This window comes from Polyodon spathula, chromosome 25 (assembly GCF_017654505.1).
Source record: "Polyodon spathula isolate WHYD16114869_AA chromosome 25, ASM1765450v1, whole genome shotgun sequence".
NCBI classification, from domain to species: Eukaryota; Metazoa; Chordata; class Actinopteri; order Acipenseriformes; family Polyodontidae; genus Polyodon; species Polyodon spathula.
The window spans coordinates 9,609,005-9,621,062 of NC_054558.1; the positions used below are offsets into that span (position 1 = coordinate 9,609,005).

At 42.2% G+C, this 12,058-nt stretch overlaps 1 protein-coding gene across 1 annotated transcript in view; it reads right to left on the reverse strand.

The window, feature by feature from the left end:
* The window catches only part of LOC121300345 (kinesin-like protein KIF21B), a 51,418-nt gene extending 47,286 nt beyond the window's left edge, over window positions 1-4,132 (reverse strand). The window contains exon 1 of the mRNA XM_041228907.1: window positions 3,756-4,132. Within this exon, the coding sequence (XP_041084841.1) occupies window positions 3,756-3,799 (44 nt within the window). The 5' untranslated portion in view covers window positions 3,800-4,132. The remainder of the gene's footprint in view (window positions 1-3,755) is intronic.
* Between the last annotated feature and the right edge of the window lie 7,926 nt (window positions 4,133-12,058).

The window sequence follows — 12,058 nt, forward strand, 5'->3', positions numbered from 1 at the left end:
GGGGACAGGCCCCGCTGGCCCCAGCGCCCAGAGAGGAGGAGCCGTCGCTCCCAGCGCCCAGAGAGGAGGAGGTGAGGTGCCCACCTCCATCAACCCAGCGAACCAGTCCGGCATTGTCAGGTGCGGTCCCTTGCCCCGTGCTCCTGGACACCCTGCCGGTATTTTCTGTGTCCTGGGTCTGTTTTAAAAGGGGCAACGAACGAGTGAGTGACAAGGATCTCTCTCTCTCTCTCTCTCTCTCTCTCTCTCTCTCTCTCTCTCTCTCTCTCTCTCTCTCTCTCTCTCTCTCTCTATATATATATATATATATATATATATATATATATATATATATATATATATATATATATATGCATTTAAAAGAAGATTGAGAAGGAAGCGCTGCAAAATTTAATTTGCCCACGGCTGCAAAAATCCTTGCGCCGGCCCTGCTTAGACAACATAAATGACGCGATCAATAAATTGACGTGCTTTCATTATTTCATTAACCTGAATGCTTGCTGCGCAGTCGTTTTCTGAAAATGTTAGTTTTAATAAAATGATAATAACATGCTATTTTAATAGCATTGCAATGGGATTTGTATAATTATTAGTTTGCAAGATGTCATTTGAATATTGTCAGGAGAATTAAGTGGTGATCAGACATTGTATCATTGTTAGTAGTTATTTCTGACATGTATTAGTTGATTGTATATCATTGTCAGTACTTATTTTTGGCATGTATTAGTTGATTGGTGCAAGTGTAGTGTTGCAGTGTTCTATTACTGTATGTACAGTATGATTGGATAGTCAGATTTTCATGACCATTTAACCAACCCCCCCACCAGTACTCGCATCTTCAGAGCCCTGTGGCCCCCCAAGGTTTGGGCATTGCCTTATATGGCCTGCCAGAGAATGGAATTGAGCAACCCTGGCCTGCAGTGTGGTACTGACAACTACTGTACCACACAGTGCATACCTCTCCTGTGTGCCCGAGTGCAGAATAGCGGTGCCGCACCACGCCTGTCTGTCTCTGGCTTTACAAACCTATGTACCCCCCTCCTGTAATCTCCAACCTTACTTACAAGCCTATGTACACCTCCTCCTCTAATCTCAAACCTTACTTACAAACCTATGCAAAACCAGCAAGATGTGTACATTTAACCCTTATCAGGAGTGTTTAAAGTCCTGGACACTGTTCTAAAAACGATGCCCAACAAAACAGGACCCAGCAGCCTGTTGGTAATGGATCCTCAGCACCCTGCCAGGCCTGTGTTTTGTTATTTAATTGTTTCCCCAGCATTTAGTGGGTTCACTTTGTGACCTACATAAATACATGCCACCCATGTGACCGCACTTAAGGGATGCCTGCACCATTAGTAGCATGAAACAAACTAATTGGCCCGATAAAGCAAATCATTTCTTCATATGTGGTGTTTACAAAGCCAAATGAAAGTGGAGGTCCAAGTGACCGAGTTTCAGACTGCAGTGCTGTTTCAACATCCTGCCTGCTGTTCCACTTCCTGCAGACTCTCAGTGCCACGCCATCGACACAGCTTCCTATATAACAAGAACAATAATAAAGATAGGGGCCAGAGCTCCAAAACGAAATCCACGGCTTTCTGACGATGCAGGAAAATAATCATGGACTGCAGCATTGCTATTAACGATGTCTTAAGGTTTATCTGCCCGTTTCTTCTCAATTGCTTGCTTTTGCATTTCCGTACTTCCATCTGCGTGTGTCATCTCTTTCGTAACTTGCCACTACTTCCCTCCTAGAGTGCACTGAAATAGACAGGGCTCTGAAAGAGGTCTTGACTGTGAATCTGCACGGGATCCACTGAGGCTTTTAATCCACAGAACCATAACTAAGGGTTCCAAACACAAAGCATCAGATTACAGAACCTTTTGCTTTTCTGATGGGTTTGCTGTTCTTAGAAACTAGACAACAGTTTCAGACAAGGTGTTTGGACAGAAACACACAATCCCACTATCTTACAAGGACAGTGCGTGCAGTTATTCATCTTAAAATCCAATAGCTAATTTATGTGCAGCCTGCTTTACTGCAGCTCTTCTGGAACGCACATCACTGTCAGGTAAACTGGGTCTGGCAGAGCATTCAGGAGCTTCCCTTGTCTTTTATTGTGAAACATCATGAGCTGCTCTCCCACTGCAATCCGGGACACAGTAGATATGTTACAAGAATGTGTTGTTATTGTAGGGTCTATATATTCTATTACACTGGCACCAGGTTAACTTGCCCTTGTTCAGTCCTGCTGCAGACCTGTGTGTATTTGCCAGCAAACTCGACGCAGTCCGTCCAATAGTGACTCTTCAGTGGTCAATATTCTAGAATCTTCACTTCTGCATTAGTCAAAGTTCTAAAGGGATACCAGGTGGGTAAGTGGGGGTCGTTTAATCACTGGCCAGACATTTACCTCTCAAACATTTCCTTAAGAAGGGTCCCCACTGCGCACAATAACCAACACACATAAAAAAAATTCTTGCTGCACCATCGTAAATTAAAAGTATTGAGATGATATGTAATTAAACAGTTCATCTGAGATCACACAGAGTGAAGGGTAGGGTCTAGCTTAAGGAAATTAAGTAATTACAAGAACATGGTCTAATGACAGGCAAGACCGCAACAGCCCAGTTTCCCACGGAAACAAACAGGCTTGACAAATCTCCATCCTAATCTGATGTTGGGTATTGGCAAAACAAAAGAAAATAAGCTGTTTTAATTGTACGTACACACACACACACACACACACACACACACACTTCAGCAGTGGTAATGATTGTGTGTGTATTTTGAAAATTGCCACTCAAAATACAAAACTGCAACTATAATGCAAGTCAGTGTGTCAATCTCATGAAATAACAATCTGACACATCATGCCTGACCTTGGTTATTGTAAGTGATATACAGCATCCACACTCAAACCAGACCCTACCTTTCTTGTGAAGGTCAAACAGCAATACCTTTGTTCCTGTGTGTTCATGTGTTTATTTAAATATGCATTTAATCACATGTAGTTGACACAGAAACAAAAGAGGATTACTGTGGTTTTTGACAGCAGGGAGCCCTTTGTGTGAAATAAATACTGCAACGCCTGTCTCTTGCCACAACGCTTTTAGACTTTAAACAAATGGTGAACAGTACAGTAAAAGCAGTTAACACACCCTCTTCGTGGAACTACCCGCAAAGCAATAATATATTTATTGCACAACAATTATTCCAGTATAGTACCATTTCGGGGTGTAACTCAGTCAATGCAGGGGAGAATCATTGTCCAGACTGTAGCATGGCTTCTTCTAATCTACTGTGCACCTGTTCTGCAGAAAAAGATGTACCCTACGTATAACTATTGCTCTCTGTTACCACATTGAGAGTCATGTAGATATTTAAACTAGAGAATATCACAATGCTGGATCACCACCTAGCAAAGGGTGCTGTCAAACCCTGGGTGCATCTACAGAATCACGCCTTTACTGTACCTGACTCCGATGCAAGCCTTGTAACGGTGTGATAAACGCTGTACTAAAATAAAGACCGGTCACTACACATGATTTGGTGACATACATCAACAGAATATAAGCGAGCATTTCACCATCCTCGCGGTTGCACAGATCGTCCGATATCCTGCTTATATACATATGCCTGTTAGGTGTGATATAAACTTCAACAACACACGATTCTCCCTTTTTCAAAATCTAAAAAGGCACTCTGTTCTAAGGCAGACGCAGTTATTACTATATTATATGCCACTTACCTCAAAGATACCTTGACACAGCAGTCATTTTGATTAGTCGCCATTCCTTCTCACTGCAAGCCCTTTTAATTTAAAATGATTACCACGAGTAAAGTCCTAATGCTTCATTAAAAAACTCGACCGCTCAGATTTAAAACAGATATCGCCTTGGCAGAGCCGAATAACGTTAAATAGACAGCATACTTCATAAATATGACACTCTCTGAGACTGGGTAGAATAGCATGCTGGGGTTGCTGTTGGCTGCCTGGTAGCTAGCAATTTGAAACCGTGTTTCATTTTTTTTCCGCTACATCCGTTTGTTATGTATCAGCAGCATCTATTGTTAAAAAGAGAACTGCATACATGCAACTGCAATCATCGTTCCGGCTACGCACTCTCTCACACTGACAGTCATTGTAGTACTGAATTGTGGACGAAGGGGGAGGGGCAGCCGCGCTTGATTGATAGCGACCTGCCCATACAGAAATGCTGACCCGCCCCAAGTCGGATAATAGACCAATTATAGCAGAAACAGGCTGGGAGTCCTTGTTTGAAGGTGTTCTGCATGAACTGAACTCGTTGAATGGGTGCACCCTATCTGATACACGTTATATGGCAATGCAATGTAAACCGAGATGGCGGTGCAAAGGTATGAGAGGACTCCGACACAGGGAAGCTCAGGCCACACTCACTATAGGGATCGGATTCTTATTTTTTTCAACATAAGTAACAACTTGTAAAACAGAGACACCCACGTCAAATACACAGTTCTGGCTTGTGCCTTCATCAGTGTCAGCTACATGTTTTTTTTTTTTTTTTGTTTTGTTTTTTTTCTGATCCACTTATATTCTGTGTTTTATCATAATTCCTGCTATGACAAAACCAATACCCCTTGCGATGGTGGGTCATGCATGCCACTCATGAAGACACGTAGTCAATGTACTATCAGCCTCTTACCGCATTTACAATGTTCTGGGTCAGCCTCTTACCTCATTTAAAATGTTCTGGGTAAAGCCACACACCCTGGATTCCGATCTCACAACAGGGTCTGCTCAGTTGGATAAGAGGCACTGTGTGGACTCCATGCCCTGTAGAAGGTAGTGCTGGTGGCTCAGTCCCTGCATGGAGTTGATGGGGTTACTGGTTCATTCTTTGGGTGGGATGGTTGACAATATCGGGTCTTGTTTGTGGACCACCGTGGCACTGTTTGAAGATGACATGTTTAGAGTTTCTTTTTTATTTCGTATTACTGGAACACTTTTTAAAGTGGGGGTGCTGAAAGCCATTGAAAAAAACTGTAACCCCTGTATATGATGGAAGTCATACAAAGCCAGGGGGTGCTGCCGCACCCCTAGTTCCAGCGTTCCTAATTATTGCTGTCCAACTGAAACTCGCTAGCTTCACTGAAAAGCACATGAAAGAGATTCTAAGCGTTAACTGTAAAGGAAGGCGAGGGATTGCTGGGATGGAAATAATACTCCAAAGTCAGTTTGAGCCTCCCCAGATTTCAATTGCAGCTCAATCCGTGAAACCTGAGACTGATTAGACAAACGGTAGAGGTCCCAAGCCCACGTGTGTCTGATTCATTTCGTAGTAAAACCTTTAATGACTCAAACTGCTGTGCCATATGGGACTGATTAGCATTTTGTGGCAGGCTATTGGGTTTATACAACTTGTGGTTTGCACCACAATGCAGTGTTTTTGTGTGTATGATATTAGCCTGCTGTAAGGGGAGGGATGTGGAACGAACAGGCTTACACTCTATAGTAATACTCCTGCAGGCAGTGGGGGCTCTTCCTTTAGCCCAGCCCTTGCTTTGAAACCAGAAGGTTGTGATTTCCAGCGCTCTAGCTGACCTTGCCTGATAGGGTCATGCTGAAATCTGTCTGTTCTGAAATCTGTTTTTTCTTCCTGTGGTGTGTGACTCCGAGTCTTGCCGTTTTAATGATTGCTGTCGAAAAATAAAGAACAGCCCATCCCTGCCTGCAGCCATCAGCATCTCACCCTCGACTCCCCCGAGAGGAAATGAAAGTCACCTTCCTCGCTTACACTAAGCTGAGCCAGGCCAGGTTTCAGCAGCCTGTTTGCAGTCCTCAGCGTGTCTGACTGGTTTTTCACGTTGTGTCATAATGCATGTTTATGAAACAAGACAAAATGCTTCCCTTTTCCTGTCTCAGCTGATGTGGACTGGGCCCAGGTGACAACGTATTGCAAAGGGACTTGAAAGACTTTGTTTGAATGATTGCAACGTCATAAAAAGGTAAGAAGCTGGAACGATTCATGGAGATCCCCTGGTCTGGCAACAAGAACGTTTAGAGGCCTTAAGTGCGCCATGTCCCCATTGTACAAATCTGGAGAATCAAAGTGAAGTTTATTTTTGGGTTTAACATCAACACTCTTGAACAGATTAATATATTGATGTAACACAGATCAGCAAAATCCTCTTTGTACTTTCAAACTGCACATAAGCTGCTTTCATCCTAAGAAAACTGCAGTGCTATACAACAGAAAATGAGGTTTGAAACTTTATTCAATCACACCATTCGATTAAAACAATCCACAAGTGTGTGTGCATGTCTTTGTGTGTTTGTGTGTCTGTGTGGTGGGTGTGTATTTCACTGCAGCTACAATAAGGGGGTGGGTGCTTCATTGCATGTGTTTGTGTGTGTGTGTGTTTATGTGTCTGTGTGTGCATGTGTGTGTGCGTTTGTGTAGACAAAATTTGGGTGGGGGGTGTGTGTGTGTTTCACTGTCAGTAAGGGGTGGGTGGGTGGGGTTTCTGAACATCTTGTGTTTTTTCATATGCTTTGCCATACCTCTCTGTGCTTTACAATGCTTCCCTATGCTTTACCATGCCTCTCTGTGCTTTACAATGCACCCATATGCTTTACCATACCTCTCTGTGCTTTACAATGCTTCCTGTGCTTTCCCATGCCTCTCTGTGCTTTATAATGCTTCCTTATGCTTTACCATAACTCTGGGGGTCAAGAAGAGCTACTTCCTTGTAGTGACCCCTGGGCAACGTCTCTGACGGCAAAAAGCTCTTCAAATTGAACTTACCATGCAATGCTTAAGCAAAGCAATGTTGGGCTTGGTTAGTATTTGAATGGGAGACCACCTGGGAATACTGATTGCTGTAGGCTGCAAGTTAAGCTCATACGAATATATATACCATAACTCTTTGTGCTTTACAATGCTTCCCTGTGCTTTACAATGCCTCTCTGTGCTTTACCACACCTTTCTGTGCTTTACAATGCTTCCCTATGCTTTACCATACCTCTCAGTGCTTTACAATGCTTCCCTATGCTTTACCATCCTTACACGGTGCTGTGCTTTTAGCTCCAGCTTGATAAGAAACCCCTTTTCCAGTTCTGCAGACCCAGAGGGGCCTAATTTATTCACTCTGCAGACAAAGGGCTTCTCAGCAGCAGAAAGGCTCTGAGACAGCTTAACGTATCACATGCTGAGGGGTTTGTTCAAGACGATCAGCTCCAGAGGACCAGAGGAGACTGCAGGCAGTTCAATTAGCTAGTTCAGACAGCAACTGGGTCAGACTGTAGAGATCAGCCCCAGGGCCAGGTCAGCGATAACACTCAACATTGAGCCCCTCTCTGGTTTAGACTTTTCTCAACGCTGCCTTTATAACCACAGACTCTCTCGAAGAACAAGCATGCTGTTTCTGCAGCTTCAGCTACATTCTCCAATAAAATCAACAAACTCTAGATGATAATGCACTCTGAAGTACAAATGCAGCCAAGGGCTTGAAGCCCTTCATGCCCAAGCCGTGTTCTTGTTCCGGGTCATTTTGTTTTTTAAGTTATGGATAAATGAGGAGGATTGTCTTATTTGCTTGTAAGTGTGAATGAAGGGATGGCTTGGGTAAGCAAATCCTCAGATCCTGCCATCACAGAGCTGCAGGAATGTGTCAGGGGATGGAGGGGGGGGGGGGGGGGGGGGAGATCCTTCGGACTAGCTTATAGGGGACGGTTTGGGGATCATCAGAATTATCTAAAACCCAGATGTATTCCAATGACTGCCATCACTGCAAGGGGGCTGCATTGGAATGCACTGTAAGTAAGTGTCCATTGTTTTTATATGGGGTATATAAAAAATAACTCAGGACACTCCAGGTGAATTTGCAGTCTTTTTAAAAAAGCTTGTAGGTGACCTGCTTTAAAATACAGTGACAAAGCTACATATCTAGAGAGGAGTGAAATATGTTTTAAGAGTATAATTCTAGCAATAAAATACACACTAGGACTATATCAATAATGTAACGGCTCCTACCTGCAACTAAGCTTTCTTGCCCCTAGCTTTGCACCTTGTGAAAGATTTCTGGGGTGCTGTTTCTTGCCTCTAGTTTTGTATCATGACATTTGATTGATTGCTCTCCACTCTGTGCCTGTACTCGTCATTGTACATGTAGTCCTGTAGAGCTTGTTTTTTAAGCTCTACCCTTGTTTCCATGGAAACCAGCACAGGCCCAGTGGTGAAGGGGGGATAAGCAGGGTTGTCAGCAGCTTCACAGAGTAATTTTTAAGGGCAGATCAGCCTTCTTCCCACTGAGAGGCTGGGAGAGCATGCTGAAAGTCCTGATTGATTATCTTCAGGGCCACTCTTTCAACTGCACTCCCAGGCTCACTCCAGTGACTGCCACAGACACATTATTTCATAAGATCTCAGCCTCAAGAATGGAATTGGATTGTGGTTTGATCATGTGAGAATGCCAGACTGGGCTGTTTCCTAACTGGTTGCACTGTTGCACTGTGCAGGTTTAAAACCCTATTGATTAACACAAGAGAACTTAATGATGTGTGTTTGTGTGTGTGTCTATATATAGGCGCCGGGATGTGAAAAATCTGTTACTCTAAACTCAACAAAGTTGTTGCTTTCTGGTATTGTAGTGTAACAATGTGGTGGTTATTTTAACAACAAATGGGGCAAATACCGAACTGTATTACATAACTGTGGTGCATCTTGAGTGCATTTCAACCTCTATTCCAACACAGATTTAGGACAGAGGGTAGGAGACACTTCTGCACACAGAGAGTGGTGAGAGGGTATGGGATGGGTAACCTAGCCGTGTTGTTTGTGCTGAATCGTTGGGACCCTCTAAGACCCGACTCGATGTTTTGAGATCAGCTGCTAGGAAGCGGATAAGCAGCCAGAGCACTTTTTAGTTGCTGGCTGATTTCTTTTTTTTTTTTTTTTTTTTTTAAAGGAATTTTGTTTGTATTTTTTATACCAATTCAAAACAACATCACATGTACACTACACAAAACTAAAGCCTGTAGGGTATGTTCAAGTGATTTATATCTCGCTGATGGATAAATCATTAAAATCAGGTCCTTCCTGACACTTCCAAATACTTATAGATGAAAATGAAAGATGAAAATACACTGGAGAGAGGAGAGAGGAGAGAGGAGAGAGGAGAGAGAGGAGAGAGGAGAGAGAGAGAGGAGAGAGGAGAGAGGAGAGAGGAGAGAGAGAGGAGAGAGGAGAGAGGAGAGAGAGTCACATGCCCAGTTAGCCTGTGCAACACAGAGCCTCATTTGCATCTAAAAGGCATCTGTATATGCATCTAACACTGATTAAATTAGCTGCCTCCAATCCGGCAGTCTCTAACAGCTCCAGTATGAGGACCAGTGTGGCAGGTTACACAATGCATGTAACTTTGTGGAGAAAATTAAAATGAAGCAGGTCAAAGGTGATAAATCCTCAGTGTATAATGACCTCCAGCAGCTCCCTGAAGAAGGTTTAGGCAAGTGAGGGCTGAGAACCCTGCTGGAACACAGCTCACCAGCCTCGGCACCATCCTGCCTTTGCTGGGACGTCAGTGACGGATCCAACCCTTGTGAAACTTTTGAAGGACAGCTGAAGCTTTTTACAGTGTGGGAATAACTGGAGTTCAGGCTGAACTTATTCATTTGAGGTTTTGTACAGGGTTATTTGGTCCTATTCACAAGACGTTAAGGATTGTTCTAAGTAAAAACATTTTAAGGACTATTTCTTGAAGGGTGATCTCTCACGTTAAACAGCCCTTTGGAAAATGAGAATATTCTTTTAAACCTTTTTAAAATATAAAATAAGGAATTTACAAACATTCCCTGATGCAGTGGTACTCCTAATACTGATCCCTGTGCTACTGATCCCTGTGCTACTGATCCCTGTGCTAATGATCCCTGTGCTACTCCTAATACTGTTTCCTGTGCTACTGATCCTTGTGCTACAACTAATACTGATCCCTGTGCTACAGATCCCTGTCCGACTCCTAATACTGATCCCTGTGCTACTCCTAATACTGATCACTGTGCTGCTGATCCCTGTGCTACTCCTAATACTGATCACTGTGCTGCTGATCCCTGTGCTACTGATCCCTGTGCTAATGATCCCTGTGCTACTCCTAATACTGTTTCCTGTGCTACTGATCCTTGTGCTACAACTAATACTGATCCCTGTGCTACAGATCCCTGTCCTACTCCTAATACTGATCCCTGTGCTACTCCTAATACTGATCACTGTGCTGCTGATCCCTGTGCTACTCCTAATACTGATCCCTGTGCAGTGCTTAAAGGTTTGTGAATAAGAGCCAATGAACCTTTAATATCTTGAGTATTTAAATGCAAAAACGGCTCTGATTACCATACTCCATGTGACTGACACATAGATATTTTTGTTCCTATTTGATGTTTTGAATGCTGTTTCAGATGCTCCTTTTCATCTAGCAGCTCCATGCAGGAGGCAGTGAGGAGAGCTTTCCTGCCCCCTTGTGTTGAAATAAGATCATCACAACTCAATTATAGATTCGGAGCTCTTGTGTTTGATTAAATATGTTTATGCTATACAGTATTGTGAGACTTTGTAATTGACCCTCGTATCACTGGGGATTACATGACTCCAGCATAGTAATTGGTGCTTGTGATCTCAGGACCCAAGTGCTGAAATATGACCCTTATTATTGTCACAACATGTCATTCCTGATGGAGTTGCTCTCTTGGGCCCATCAAATCACTCTGTTAAACAGCTTCAGTATCATTTATAAACCATCAAATGAGTGTGTCCTGGGAAAAGAACACGATAACGTGTCTTTAGATAACCTCACCTTGCTCCCGATCACCTCCCCGATACAGTGTTTCCACCACATCTTGCTCATTTGCCAGAAAACAGTTTTTTCTTGGTAATATTAAGCAACATAATGTGAATCTGAAATTGTGGGATATATGTCTTATTTTTATTTATTTTTTTGTTCAGAATTCCAAACTTACTAATACAGATTCTAAATATAAAAAAAAAGATTGTAAATATAAAGAACCGATTGTAAATATAAAGAACCTATTGTAAATATAAAGTTTGAACAATGCCACACACACTCAAACTGCTGTTTTCTTTTCATTCTCAGTCTCTTCTAAAACCACATGAACAAGTATTTGACACAAAAACACAAATGTTGTATTTGATGATTATATTTAGTTTTTGGCTCCACTATTATGAAATGCATATTTGAGTATTTTAGCATGTCTGCCTGTGACGAAGTGCCCGCCCCTGTGTGTATTTTCTGTTATATGTTACGTGTTGTGTGTTTAATGTTGGTGTATAGTCATTGGTTCTCGGGATATAAACGGGTCTGTGTAACACGAGTGTTTAAAATGTATATTTATATTTAGGCACGAGGATTGCACAATAAAATGAAATATATGAGCATGGTAAATTGCACTTTATTAATTCATGTGCAGTTGTACCGAGACTCCAATTGAATGATTGATTAGCGGTCGAGTCTCGGTACAGCTGCATAAAAGCAGCATGTTTTCACTCACTCGGGGTTGTGTGTTCGGTGAGTGGAGAACGGGATTAGAGACGGAGGAAGTAATCGTAATAATAATCGGTAGTTAAAATATCTGCTCACCGTGTTTTGTTTAGTGTTAGTCCGTTTTGTTTGTCTCTTTTGTTTTGGCGAATGTGCCGTGTCCTTGTATTTTTGTTTGTTACAACCGTTTATTTTCTGTTCTGTTTATTTATTAAATGCTGAGCGAAAGCATACGCTCAGCTCCACCAAACTCCATCTCTCTCTCTGTTCTTGTTTCCTGTTTCCTGGCTCTGGTCTGATGTTACCCACTCCGGCCGTCTTTGTGACACTGCCACATTATATAAAATTATAAGATTAGACCTATTTTAAATTTTAAATTTATATATATAAAATTATATCTATATATATATATATATAATCTGATATATATATATATATATATATATATATATTTAAATATGTACGTATACATGCAAATACCCTTTCAATGTATCCTATATATATCATATTAATCATTTG